At 50.5% G+C, this 14,417-nt stretch overlaps 4 protein-coding genes across 4 annotated transcripts; 2 read left to right on the top strand and 2 right to left on the bottom strand.

Annotated features, from left to right (window-relative positions):
- Positions 1–3,443: 3,443 nt before the first annotated feature.
- Positions 3,444–4,019, bottom strand: LOC112885209 (putative protein TPRXL). Its single transcript, XM_025950863.1, has one exon. The coding sequence runs from the start codon at positions 4,017–4,019 to the stop codon at positions 3,444–3,446; it is 576 nt and encodes a 191-aa protein (XP_025806648.1).
- Positions 4,020–6,631: 2,612 nt separating this feature from the next.
- On the bottom strand, positions 6,632–7,429 carry LOC112885208 (ethylene-responsive transcription factor 15-like). The gene has a single exon (XM_025950862.1). It carries the CDS (start codon positions 7,427–7,429, stop codon positions 6,632–6,634), a length of 798 nt encoding a protein of 265 aa, XP_025806647.1.
- A 2,146-nt stretch (positions 7,430–9,575) lies between these two features.
- Positions 9,576–11,533, top strand: LOC112886145 (60S ribosomal protein L18a-like protein). Its single transcript, XM_025951943.1, has 4 exons — positions 9,576–9,965; positions 10,578–10,656; positions 10,757–10,874; positions 11,272–11,533. The coding sequence occupies exons 1-4, from the start codon at positions 9,677–9,679 to the stop codon at positions 11,329–11,331; spliced, it is 546 nt and encodes a 181-aa protein (XP_025807728.1). The 5' UTR covers positions 9,576–9,676; the 3' UTR covers positions 11,332–11,533.
- A 219-nt stretch (positions 11,534–11,752) lies between these two features.
- On the top strand, positions 11,753–14,146 carry LOC112886146 (60S ribosomal protein L18a). Its single transcript, XM_025951944.1, has 4 exons — positions 11,753–11,912; positions 12,018–12,133; positions 12,228–12,291; positions 13,518–14,146. The coding sequence occupies exons 1-4, from the start codon at positions 11,898–11,900 to the stop codon at positions 13,857–13,859; spliced, it is 537 nt and encodes a 178-aa protein (XP_025807729.1). The 5' UTR covers positions 11,753–11,897; the 3' UTR covers positions 13,860–14,146.
- Positions 14,147–14,417: the final 271 nt, after the last annotated feature.

Below are 14,417 nucleotides of genomic sequence, written 5' to 3'. Positions count from 1 at the left end.
CCGACACGGAAGAGGAACCCACAGAAAGTTTGGGCCAGATTTTCAATATGCCTGGCCCATCCGCATGAAAGTCTTAGGGCCCTTTTGGAAGCCACCGGATTCCGAGAATCCAAAAGCTAAAAGCTAGATGGCTTCCAATATGCTTTGGAGCTCGTCAGGTTAACCCAATCACCTTTAAAATCCATGCTCGGCACGATGCACCTTCCTCCCAGGTGCAACGGGCCAAGGCCATCGTTTCAAAAGACATCGCCGCCGTGTTCCATCACCTCCGGCCACCGCGCGCCTTCCCCACCCGCAACTTTCTCCCCACGAGATGCTCCGATCCCGTCCTCCTCCGGCGCCAATGGCACCGGCCGCGGCCATTGGGCGGCGATGCTTAGGAGGACAGTGCAGTGCAACACGGACCGAAGGCTGCCGGACAACCCGCGGCTGGCAGCCAGTAACCGTCAACATCTATTAGATCACTTGGGTTGCTCAGCATCTCCTCTCCTATCATCATATTGACCAGTGCAATTTTAGCGGCGTATTATTCTTAATTGTGCACGCGTACGTGCGGGTGCGTGCGCACGACTGGCTGATCACCTTTCATGAATTCGTTCGTGCGCTCGCCATTGGTTCCTTCAACCGTGCGCCCATGGCCATGTGCCTTCTCGCTTACTGCGTACCCTTCGTGCATCATGCTCACGCCCACGTACATACCTGCATCGCGGCTCAGTTCAGACTTGATACCATCAGTCCAGAACTCCAGGTTCGGTCTGAGAATGCATACGTACGTGGAAGTATAGGATCTACTCACTCCATTTCACAATGTATATCATATTGTATATTGTTCTGACAAATTTAGATATATTATTTTTCTATGTATCTAGATATATTACATATCTAGATATATAACAAAAGTAATCGGATTTCTTAAAAACCACTAGGGATGATGGGAAGCACGAGAGCGCTCAGCGCCTCCGGTGCTGCCAGGTGTCTTCCGCTCTTTTGCAAAGAAGGGCTTTATGATGGAAATTATCATGTAGTCGAATTCAGGCCGCACCCATCAGCCAAGGGGCCAGGGGCACCGCCGCTCCACCCCCATCGGCCTCCCCATCGGCGCACGAGCCGAGCTAGGGTGCCGCCCGCCCCACCTGGCCACCCCTGTCAGCCTCCCGGTCTGCGCCAGGGCCGGGCAAGGGTGTCTCCACAACAAATCAGCGCGACGGCCGAGCAGGAGCGCCGACGCCCCCTGCCAGCGCGACGCCTTGGAGGGCCGCCGCCGCCCCTAGCAGCGCGAGGCCTTGAAGGGATGTCGCCGACCCTGGAAGTGCCTCCCTCTCGCTCCAGTCCCGAACCCTAGCAGCATGTCCTTAGCAGTTAGGGGAGCGCATGGAGACGCATGAGATCCAGTGGTACGCAGATCAGGCAGCCATGGTTGACAAACGGAGGGGGGAACACCTCGCCATCCTCCTTGCCTTCTCTGAAGCACCCAAAGGTGAGAGCATCCTGTCGGTTCCAGAAATGAACAGCAGCTAAAATTACTCAAAGATGTGTATCGCACGTTGTGATCGGATATGGTCTAGCACACAATAACTCAAGATTTATACTGGTTTGAACAGAATGCCCTACATCCAGTCGGGGATCAGTCGGATGTATTGCTTGAGCCCAGGTGCTCGTGAGAGTTGGAGAGTTATAAACTTTTGAGTGGAAGTCGTGAGACTGGGGGATTGGATTTTTTATCCCCCCTGTCCTAGGCGGGTGATCCTCTATTTTATAGTCCAAGAGAGGTCTAGGCGGGTGATCCTCCATTTTATAGTCCAAGAGAGGTCTCCTTTTACAGGGTTGCTAAAGTAGAAGAAATGAGATAGAGAGAGGTAGAGGTCCTAGCTTCACCAGTCGAGGCTGCCAACTCCTTTCAGTCGGGGCCCTGAGACGATCATCACCCAAGTCCTACGTCATAGGACGGGCGTCTCATCTTGTCCCTGTGCATTATGCTCAGTCGATCGGAGGTCGTGGGGTGTCGATAGGTACGGTACGGCTATCACGCCCCGTCTCTAGCGCCTCTCCCGGTCACCTCATCGTGACGGGGGCGTTCCGGCCGTATCACGATGATACTCTTTGCTCATCCCTTTGCGAGGACAGGTAGGTAGAATAGTGACGTCCTGTTGCAACAGCAGATAGGACTGTAACCCCCGTGGAGGGGTTGGTTGTTCGTCTACGATAAGTTAACCCCAAGGCCCATCCTTATCTTCCGCACCTACTCCTAGAGCCTGCTGGCAAGCTGAGTCCGGCCTTCCGACTACCCTACCAGTCGAGGAGGCGGGCACGTGTTGGGCGGAACTCAATCGGAGCCTAGGTACGGAACCGGCCCTTGACTGCTTTGCAGTCAGGAATATGGGCTTTGGTCACCCCGACCGAGTAGTCGGGGTTGTGGGCTGAGATGGTCCAAATGAAGTGTCGCTAGAGACGGATCGAGTGCCGAAGGCACCGGATGCGCCGTTACTCGACTTTGCTAGTCGAGCATGTGGTCACTAGAAAGTAGTCACAGATGTAGTCGTAAATGTAGACTGACACTTGTTCTACGCGCGTCCTTGGCTGCCCAGCGAGAAGTGGGTCCGCTGGGACCCGCGGTCCCTGGACCCGTCATGCTGCTTTACAGTTAGGGAGACGGGTCTGGATCACCCCGACGGAGCAGCCAGTCGGGGACACAAGCCCTGGTTGCCCCAACTGAGTAGCCAGTCAAGGATACATGCCTTTAGCACCCCGACTAAGCAGTAAGTCGGGGGGGGGGGGGGGGGTTGTGGGCTGAGATATCCAAATAAATTTGTTGCTTTGTACGGACGGACGTCTGTCCTGGGCGAGGCCCTGAACCAGTCAATGGAAAGTGGACCCGCTGGGGACCCCGGGTCCCTGGACCCGTCGAATCATAATAGCCATGGGATCTGTTATTTTTTTAATAAATTACCCACCTGTACCATTATGAAATAGGCTAAAGTAAACCCTAAATACGTAACTAAATTAACCAAATCTACCCTTATAAAAAATAATCTAAAGTAACCCCTAATCTTCATGCAAATTAGAAATTACCCACATATACCATTATAAAAATAATATCAAATAACCTCATAAAATTGTATATAAATTATCTAATTATATCATTTAATTATATCATTTAAAGTAACTTCTAAATCTAAGTTATATAATTATAATAAAATCTTAAAAGTGCACCAATATAAAATTTAAATTACTATGTCTATCATTATTAATATATTAGTATTTATGTTATTGCTTATATATACGTGGTCACCAGAGAGAATACCAATTTTTATACTACTCACATAATTTAATCAGATGGCTTAATTAAATATATATCAAATACATATATAAATACATATACGAAGGTACGATACAGATTGAAAAATATTATCTCCACTGCTTAAAAAGCCTATAGTGTCCACGTCTCACCCCCGTGACTCTCGTGACTCTGCCGGAGAACCACGTCTCACCCCATCCATCGCTATCCACCGACCCACTGCACCCTCTGCAGAAGAGGCAGCTGGAATCAAGCGGCACCTCGTGGCGGAGGATGAGGTGGCAGAGCTCATCCTCGAGGCGCGCCATGGCGAACTGAACCGCGAGCCCCGCGCGGCCCGAGATGGCGGGGGAGGAGGAGGAGTAGGAGGCGAGGTGGTCGACGGCGGCGAGGTAGTGCCGGTCGCGAACACGTCGTCGTAGCCGGGGCCGCCGCCTAGAACACGCCGTCGTCGTACCGCGCGGAGGAGTTGGGAGGGCCGTAGCCCGAGGACCGTGTCGAAGATGTTGTCGTCGAAGACCGGGGGTGAGGAAGGCGCCGGCTTGGCCCTCGCCGCGCTGCTGCTGCTGTTGGTGGTGAGGCCCTTGAACGAGTCGAAGGAGGAAGCGGGGGTGGGGCGCCGAAGAGGTCGTAGGAGGGAGGCCACGGAGGATGCCGGAGTGGATCTGCCGGGGTTGGACCTCGCGGCGGCACCGGCGGCGGGGCGGGGGGCGCCACCGGCCATGGGCGCCGCCTTGCCCTGCGCTCACACGTCGAAGTCCCCTTGCGCCCACGCTGCATGAACGGCCGCATCAAGCCGAGGGTGCGGCCGCACGAGCAGGAACGGCCGTCGTCGACTCGGCATGGCGGGCTGGCAGCGACAGGGCTCGATTGGGCGGCGACGCAGCAGTATCTGCTGGCGGTGCGGCTGGATCGGGTGGAGAGCTGCCGAGCGGCCGGCTTTAGGTGGTGGTGGCGGAGGGCAATCAGAGGGAGGAGGCCAGAGGGGGTCGGTGAGGGGGAGTCGCGACGGGGTTTACCGAGGGAGAGGGAGAGAGAGGCGGTTGTCTCGGGGATCGGGGGAGGAGGTGGGTAGGGGACTCGGGTCCGTGGGGACTGCGGTGCCCTAAGGGCGTGATTGGTTGCCTGGTTCCAGCCCGGCCAGGCTCTCGACATGCAACTTCTGAACGTTTGGTTGCCTGCGCGAGCGGCCGAGCCAGGCTCCTGTGGTGCAAGATGCGCCTCCCAGCCAGGCCCGCGGGAAACGTAGGAATCGAGCGTTTTTGTCGGGCCAGGCCGGCGCGATGCAGGCTGGGATGCGCGAGCTGCATAAGAGGAGAGAGCAGCGGTGCAAGAACAACTCTTGCGCCCAGGCAACCAAACAGCTTCCCTGCTTGGCCATGCTGCATGCGCCCAGGCAACCAAACGGTGAGCAATTGCATGGCAGCAGCCTGGCAGCAGCCTGGCCAAGGAGAGCCTGGCTCGGCCGGTGCGATGCAGGATGGGGCATGCGGTAACCAATCACGCCCTAAATGTTTTGGGCTGGGCTGTCTTGATAGTTCGGATTGCTAGGCTTTGTTTTGATGGGCTGCGAAAAATGGGGAATATCCCGAATAGCTAAAAGCGGGATATCCTGAGAAAATATAGGAAATACGAAAATGATCAGGATATCACTCAAACCGTTTCCGTCATGATTTCATATGGCATTCCGTATTTCGCACCGAATTTCGAATTTTTCCAATAATACGAAAACGAGCGGAATCGGGGCGAAACGGAACGAGATATATCACGACCGTTTTCAACCCTAACAGCAAGCTCCTATTTGAAATCCACTAGAAAGGTGGGGAATCAACTTGGTAGCAACGAAATTCCAAAATTCTCGAAATCTCAAAATCCCCGAAATCCACAAGTTCCAGAGATCCTATTTGAAATGAAGAACCGATTGGTGCATAGCAAATTCAAAACTTGACCAGTTCGGTGTCGGTGCTTTCAGTTCGGTGTTCGGTGTCAAGCGAAGCTCATGCTTCCCAACGTACCTGCCCGGCTGCCCGCTTGGTGGCTTGCGGCTCGGCCGCGCTTGTCCTCGCTGCTCGCCAGTGCGCCACGCTCGCTGCCTCGAGTCGCTTGCTCCTACAATAAGGCTGCGGCCCGCACTGCCACCGCCCCATAGCCGCACTCGCCGTAGCCGCCGCCGACACCAGGATTGGAGAGGTCGAGAGAATAAGGATAAGGATTAAGATTAAAGAATGATGAGAGAGAGAGAGTCAGCTTGGTACCTTCTTGGGCTACTGGCTGCTGTACGTGTTGGGTGGGCAAGCTGTGTAGTTTTGTTGGGCCACGCCATTGGGGCGACGTTTATGACAGGGAATCTACATTTCGGTTCGGTTCGGCTCGGTACGGTTCCGTGGTTGGTTTTCGGTTAAAAGTATCCAGCCCTACGTACGCCGCCGCCGCCGCCAGCCGGTGTCGTCACGGACCAATTGCTGCGCTGTCGCCGAGTCCAGCGCCGCCGCCGCCGTGGCAGCCAGGCGCGAGCCACACCACTTCCCCATGCACCGTTGGTGAGTTCCTCAACGGAGCCACGTGCGCGGTCCGGCGAAAAGCTCTACAGCGACGCGGCAACCCCGACGGTCTCATTTCTCTCGCCCGGTATCCCCTTCTGTTGTGGCGGCGCACTACGGATAATGTATGTGCAGGATACCTGTGAACTGAGAAAACGCTTCTTAATACATCTATTGACATACAAGAAGAATCAACATGTCTGCAATATAAATAGATTATCTTGAATCCTATATTAGCCTCACAAATGGAAAAACGTAAATTGTTGTAGCATTATCTGTCTAGATAATTCTTAGAAAATTGTATCAGAAGTTTAAGACATTTTGCATGTTGGATATATTTTCTTTCTATCATCTTTAACATATATATTTTGCTACCGAAATTTATGGCTTAGAAACATATTGTCCTTTTACCATATTTCTTTAAAATTATTTTATTTTGTTTAAAAATTATGTGCCCGTAGCATCGCACGGGAGTTTACCTAATTACTAACTAAATATATTACAACTAGATAATTATGAGTATGTATTCGTAGAGTATTGTACGTTATAATATTTAATAGATGAAAGAAAGTCTGAGATAAATAATTATAATTATTAGCTGCTAGCTTCATGAGGGAGTACGGGTTGATAGGCTAATTATGACCAGTCGAACTTGAGCTATATACAAATTACTGCTAGTGATTACCATTCAGCATTTTAGCTAGCCTTCTCTTTTCATGAATCCACAACCCTATCTTGTAAATACCTCTTCCCCTTGGAAATCCCTAATAACTAGTGTACTTGATCGTATCCTCCCCTACAAAGGTGCGAACAAGTAGTCCCAGTACTCGCCACCGATGTCCTCGAACTCGATCACCGCTCCTGGATCGCTCATCGAACGCTCTTGCACCATCGATGTCCCTTGATCTTTCTTCCCGCAAGCGAACGACACCATGGTCTGGTCACAACCACCAGTTGCCGACACGCTCCCATTGCTTCTTGTATCAACAGCAGCAGCATTGTTGCCTCTCCTCCTCCGCCGGCGCAACACCCGGCTCGCCTCGACGCAGCCGTTCCCGGCCAGCTCGCGCTGCACCACGTCGAGCGGGAAGTTGAGGTGCGCCCGGGGGCCGCGCATGCGCAGCGCCGCCTTGTCGTAGGCCAGCGCGGCCTCCTCGGCGGTCGTGAACGTGCCCAGCCACACCCGCGCGCCCTTCCTCCGCGTGTCGCGGATCTCGGCCGCGAACTTGCCCCACGGCCGCCGCCGCACGCCCCTGTAGCTCTTGCACGCCACCGCCTTGGAGCTGGCCCGGCGATCGCGCCGGTCCTCTTGGCTCGCCGGCGAGGCGACGAGTAGCTCGCCGGATGCGTCCGACGTGAGCGCCGTGCCACCGAGGAGGAGCTCGTCCCACTCCTCGGCTCCCATGGAAATCCACCTCCCCAGGCTCGGCAGCCTCTGCAGGATGGCCTCCGGCTTCTCTTCGCCGACCTCCGACGACGCGGCCGTCGACGACGCCGGGGTAGCGGACTCTGTCATGATGGTAGCCCACACGTTCTCCAGGATGTTGGCTGCCTCGTTGTTGGGCTGATGAGAACCTGGTGCTCCAATCGCCATGGCTAGCTGCGTTGTAGAATTGATCTGAATTTTTCTTGTGAAGACTGGAACCGTGGATCGCACTGGGGTATATATATCTGCCCGGGAACCGGTGGTGTCACGGCTGACACGGGCTGGCAGTCGGGGTTTCTGGCAAACGAAGTCAGTGTGGCTCATTCGTCAAGAGAGCTCGCGAAATGAGAGGGAAACTTAGCTGGCATGCAAACTTGAACAAGTGAAGAACTTAATTTTGTGCAAGATCTCTGCAGAAATTCAGGGACGTTCCAGTGCATGGTATCTTGCGGCGGTTGATATTTTATTCTCTTGCAGGGTTGACTAAAATCATGGACGCCATGTTTGCATAGGTCAGCTGCAATGTTTCAGAGTTCAGACTTTCAGGTACTAGTGTCCGTAGTTCTCTACTACTGGCTTCAGAATTCAGACGGCATTCTTGTTGGTTAGTATGGTTTCAGCATTCAGAATGTATGAATACTGGTAGAGTGAAAGTCGTATTTTATGAAAAGAAAAACTCTGAATTTCTTCATTTATGAAACTCGACGAATTTTAGACTTCTCCAGTTGAGTTGGAATTTCTGTTCCTGGTGCACTGTTTTACTGGGAGTGTTATGCTACATCGTGCATGGGCCATCTGAACTTCTGAAGAAAATTTTGCCTCAAACATGCTTGTCAGCGGCAATATTTTAGTGCCTTGTTGGCGGTCATGTATATTACCAGGCAATTAGCATTGGCATGCAACATGCTCATCGGTTCTCCAAAAGAATAAGCTAACATCTCGGCCACCGAGGCCGGAGCACACAACACCGTCTCCCCTTTCTGACCAACTCCCTTGGCGAGTAAGGAAACCTGCTCATGATTGGGTCATCTCCTCCTTCCCTGACCTCTCAGTCGCCATCTTCGCAAGCCATTCGCATGCATGTTCTGGTCTATCATTGCACACAGATCGTTCAGATACAGCAGCAAAGCAAGCCAGCAGCTTGTTCCTATCATTGCGCCGCACCGATCTGTGGGTCTTATCTTTGAACGCGCCCTGCCCGATATATATAAATATATAAACCCACAGATCCTTACCTGACAAGTCAGCTGAGCTGACGAGATCATCACTCAACCTGGAAAGACTCATCTCAATCTGGAGCACATATACATACATGTATATTTCTTTTTTTCTATCTTCAGAGCCACACGTATGCAGGTCGCTTAGTTCTGAGTTCAGACGACCGATGCAAGCTGCTGTTTAACTAGTTTATCCTCCAGCTTGGTCTGGAAGCTAGGTTGGCAGTTTCATCGGGCCTCGAGTTGGATGCACTTCACTGAAGCCGGAAGCCAGCAGTGTGCGTGTGCTTGGATCGACGGTTGGAAAGCCCGAGCCCTGGCTTTCTGGAGGAGGTCGCGTGCGCGGTTCCGTTGCGCTGCTCCTACGCCGCGCCGGAGCAGAGATGTCAAGACGCGTCCGGGCGCAGGGACTGACTGACTGTGATGACTTTGATACGCTCTGATCATGGCCGTTGCGCGGTGGGCAGGCGGATCGCTTTGGGAGGTTGCGGTCGAATGTTTGCGATCTCTGTCCCTCAACTTGTGCATGACGCAGGAGGATCAGTGCTGAGAAATTCGGTCTGGGCTTATACGAAAGCCTCCACTTGCCGACTTGGGGATCTTGGATGAGACGGATGGCACAACTGTGTGTTTGTGTGATTCACTCGCTGTGTTGATTAGGTTGCTGCTTGTGTCCTGCCTGTCCAAAATGGAGCTGGATTTGTTCAGACAGCGCAGGCGGAGATGAGCCGAGATGCATGCAGTCGTGCAGAACTGCAGATAATGACGCCGTACTACTCAGTAATCCCTGCAATAGTGTTGTCTGAGATCTGACCCTATGTTTTATGCTCATGTTTTAACTTTGAACTAAGCATCATGCCCCAACAGCTACATCCAACCTTGCACAGTTAATTTTGTTCGAGAGAGAGGAGCAACCTGTTTTTTTTTTAAAGAACGAAGTTAAATGCTAAATGGGCTCGATTCAGCCCACGATCTACCATGCCCACCCACCCATTTTGCACCAAAGCCCAGCATCGCATTACTATCTATCTCGTTAAATGGCGGGGCCCAGCCCATCCCAATCCCAACTACTTCATCAGCCACGCGTAGTCATCAGTATCACCACCACTCCCCTCCAGATCCCACCGCGCGTCTCCCGCCGTGACACGCCTCACACCCTCTCACTTGGTCGCCTCCGTCAAGAGTCAACCCATCGCCCATGGGAGGAGGGCACGAGCAGGAGGCCGACGCCGGCAAGGCCGGGGGCTACTCCTCCTCCGGCCTCCCGACGTCGGAGCCGCCGCACCTGCAGGGCCAGCCGCCGCAGCAGTACGGGTACGGCACGTTCCAGGGCTCTCGCGCTGGCTCGGGCGAGTTCCGGCAGCCGCCCGTCGGGTTCCCGCAGCCCGCCCCGCCTCCCGGATTCGGCGGCGGCGGCTATCACAACCAGCAGCAGCCATACGCGCCCGTGGAGCCGTACTACGCCCAGGGGTACCAGGCCGTGCCAGGTATGGTGGTCTTGTCTCGGTCGCTTTTTCTGCTCCTGCTGCTTAGCTTAGCTGTGTTGTGGGGTAAAGGTTAAATTGGGGGTTCGCGATTCGAAGTATTCAGGAGAGCTTTCATGGTGGATTCATTTGGTTGATTCATGTATCATGTTGGTGCATGATCTAAGATTCCAAGTCCTCACCTTTCCTCCACTGATGGTAAAGGCAGCTAAAACTGCAAATCCGGTGAACCGATTCAGAACCTTAGCACTTGTTCTTGGGTTACTATGCAATTTATGATAAGGAGAATGAAGTAATTGGTTAATCTTCAAATTAATTCTCTATTTTAGCCACTATTGAGGACTAATTGAGCTACCGTAGTTGTCACCACTAGCTATAGCATTAATTGAGTTGGTAGTGACTTGTATCAGCTACAGATAATTGAATCCACTGGCCAAAAGCTATTGTGATGCGCCAATAACTGCTAGCTTCTGGGCCTTCTCCACTGGCCAAAAGCGTACGAAAATGTTACTCCTGAGCTAGTCTGCATGAACTATGTGGCAATAATGAATGAATGTTTGCTGAGCATAAAAATTGATACCTGCATTGAAGGATCATTTGTTTTTGGTGCCGCAGGCTATGGTCAAGTAGCTGAAGGTAGACCTGTGAGAATGCGGCGTCTCCCATGTTGTGGCCTCGGCCTAGGCTGGTGCCTGTGAGTGTTTCCCTCCCTCCCTCTCTGCATATTTGTTATTTTGTCGAATGTGAAGTTAAATAGCACTACTAACAAAGTCCATTTCTCCTCCTTGAACAAGGTTCATCGCTGGTTTTTTCCTTGCCGCAATTCCATGGTATATTGGAGCTTTTATTATGATATGTGTGCGGGTACATGACCACAGAGAGAAACCAGGATACGTAGCTTGCACAATTGCTGTAAGTTCCTTTCTACTAATACAATGCGATCTCGCTGTTTATTTCATCTCTGGAATTTGAGACTGAAGCTGCATGGAAGTATGGAACTATTGAAGCAAACTGTTTGATACTCATCTTTGTTGTCATTCCTGAAATGAAAACATAATAAGCGTACTAAATACAGTTAGGTTCTTGTTAAGGATTTAAATTGTAATATGCTGGATATTAATCCTAATCTAAAAGGAATGCTGAATATTAATGGGATCAACATGGTTGCTCAGCATTTATACGTAACTATATACACGAGTGCTGAATTGTCGACTTCATTGTTCCCTGACTGTATCATTTGACCTGAATTCCTTCTTGTTTCTGGAATCTCAAGCTGATTCTGTTCTGAATGTTGATGTATCTTAAACAGGCTGCAATTGCTGCAGTTGCCATCCTCCTGGGGGTTACTAAAGGAACTCACGTATGGTGAATTGCCTCCAGAGTTTGGCAATGACCAAATGCAACCCATCGATGTATTGCTTGTTTGTGTTGTGTATATATGTATATTATGAAGTGTGAGCAACATCCATGTGTATTCTACTTTGTAATAAGATTTTAAACGTACAATCTGTGTAAGAAGCATTGGATCATATAATAAGATACCTTGGTAAAAATTGAGGATTTTCTGTTTTCGAATCATTTGTCAGATGCAGTGCTGCGCAGTATAATCCATCAAGGATGGAAGTCCCCCAAAACAATACAAAAAAGGTAGGCAGAAACAAGGAGGGGGACTGGAGAAAGTTCTTTCTACACCGAACGGTTTTGAAGGTCGTTGAATAGAGAGAAGGCCGAACTAGCCCAAGATATCTTAGGCCCAATACACACTTCTTTGAAGTGAACAAAATGAAGCCCACAGTATAAGGCCCATTAGGGTTCCTCGCCCCAACACATAAATACTCGTCCGCCTCCTCTCTCCTCCCTCGTCGGCCGCCATCCCCCCCCGCTTAGGCTTAGGTCCCTTCCGCCGCCCATCTCCGGCCTCCCGAGCTCACGGAAATGGTCGCCCACAGGGTAAGCCTCTCTACCGCGCCGTCGTCTCCTAGTCTTAGACCCACCGCGTCTTTGCTCTCCCCGGTGTGGCTGATCTACTGTTTTTGTGATTTATTTCGAGCGCAGTTCCATCAGTACCAGGTGGTGGGTCGCGCTCTGCCAACCCCCGGCGATGAGCACCCCAAGATCTACCGTATGAAGCTCTGGGCCACCAACGAGGTTCGCGCCAAGTCCAAGTTCTGGTCAGTGCCGTACCCTCTCGTGCCGATGCCAGGATTCTCCGATTGCTTTTTCGGTGCGTATTTCTGACGATGGGTCTTGCTTATTTTTGCGCAGGTACTTCCTGAGGAAGCTCAAGAAGGTGAAGAAGAGCAATGGGCAGATGCTCGCCATCAACGAGGTACAACTCGTTCACATCTTCGGATATACATTTTTGTACTGGTGTGTGGTGTCCATCGAATGGCTTAGTATTGCTGATGCACCGTAGATACGTGTTCTTAGTGTGTTGCCAACTTGCCATTGCTGATCTAATGTCGTGAAGTTGATGCCTTCCCTGGCTGAGTTAACTGTTGATGTGCCTTTTACCTCCATCATCATTGATTGGCTAAGTTAGTATATGAAAGGTGTATGCGATTCCTAATTGACTACTAGTGAGCAGTGAATTTTATGTAATAGGCCTGTCAATTAGACCTCAAACATCCTTAAATTGTAGATATTACCCTTGTTTCGATGTACGGAAATCTTGGATTTTGGTTTGGGCTCTGTATGTAGTTTTAAAATTTTCAACTTGTGGAGGTTAGGCTTGCTCTTTGATTACTTGAACAATGAGTGGGTGCTGTTCTACTTGAATTTGTGATATCATATACATATGATGCACATGCGCTAGCGGATCCATTTGTTCTGAAGTTGTAATATCATATACTACTCTGTTCGCATTTACGTGTCACTTTTGACTTTGAGCATTGCTGTTCAAGCTACATAAAACCATTAGCTCTGGATGTACATTGTTTGCAAAGCACTTGAGTTTTAACAGGCATTTTTAGTCAATGATGTCACAAAGTCAAAATTGAAAAGTAAATGTAAATCGAAGGAGTACATGTATTCCAATTTCAAGTAGTGAGAGCTTCCAACTTGCTAATCCATGTCAAAAACCTGTTGGGGATGTCTCTGTGTTTGTGTTTCTAAGGCTGGTGAACTAAGTCCTGTGACTCCTGTTTCTGAAAGATATGTTGCCCTTCCTTACGCGCGATGCATATGAACGAACTTGACCAGACTTTGTAACAGCATATGACAGTCTGGTATAATATTGGTTGACACAGTTTAGACAGGCTTATTGGGTATTTGGATACTGGCTGATGCTTAGTGTTAGCAATTTTGTTATTTGTTGAGTAGGTTTTCTTGGAGGCATTTTGATTTGCCTGCCTTTGATAGACGTAGCTGTAATAGAGCTGGATGAGGATGGCCTTGCAATCCTGAAGTTTTGCCTCTTAGAGGTCCATAGGGAAATAGATTAATCTAGAGTCAATGGAAAGTTTGAATGTGTAAATGATGTCCCCTTCTAGTACAAGTTCTCATAATACCTAATGTAGCGCATGTCTGCTTCTGAACGTGTTTGATATTTCTCAGATCTTTGAGCGCAACCCAACCACAATCAAGAACTACGGCATCTGGCTGCGCTACCAGAGCAGGACAGGTTACCACAACATGTACAAGGAGTACCGTGACACCACCCTGAATGGTGCCGTGGAGCAGATGTACAATGAGATGGCCTCCCGCCACCGTGTGAGGGCCCCCTGCATCCAGATCATCAAGACGGCGACAGTCCACTTCAAGCTGTGCAAGAGGGACAACACCAAGCAGTTCCACAACTCCAAGATCAAATTCCCGCTCGTGTACCGCAAGGTGAGGCCACCCACCAGGAAGCTCAAGACCACTTTCAAGGCGTCCAGGCCCAACTTGTTCATGTGATAGGTCTCAGCAGGATGGTACCTATGTTATGTGTCTTAGCGCGCAAGAGTGGAAAGATTTTGCCTGTGAAAGTTTTGGTGCCCTGTGGATCGAGCACTCCTATGTTTCCAGTTACGATTTTGAATGATGCTATGCAAACCCCTGACTTCGGTCAAATTAGCTATCAGCAGACTGCTTATTTATTCCGCCCCTTCTCTTGCTGCCATTTCTTTTATTGTCGATGCAATCCTTTTCTGAACTGCCCGGTTGCCCGACGGTTTGGTAACGGTGCTTGGTTTGTACTGTGAGTCTGACCAGTCTGTTAGGTTCCTTTTGGCCTGCTGAAATTTTGATTTTAACTGCAATTCTACAAGAGTAAAATGCATGGTGCATCTTTGAACTTGTGCCAAATTCTCAACCGGTCTATAAAAGGTTCACCTGAGAATCTGAGATCGCTTATTTAATACGTGAACTTATTGGCAATGAGCTATCTCAACTCCAAGGTCGGTTTGATTTCTATGAGAGTGACACTTGGTCTGGGTTGTGGATTGGCCATTTTATGGCATCGCTGGGTTATGG

The sequence above is a fragment of the Panicum hallii genome, chromosome 3 (genome assembly GCF_002211085.1).
Source record: "Panicum hallii strain FIL2 chromosome 3, PHallii_v3.1, whole genome shotgun sequence".
Classification (NCBI taxonomy): domain Eukaryota; kingdom Viridiplantae; phylum Streptophyta; class Magnoliopsida; order Poales; family Poaceae; genus Panicum; species Panicum hallii.
This window is presented reverse-complemented; position numbering and strand designations above follow the sequence as displayed.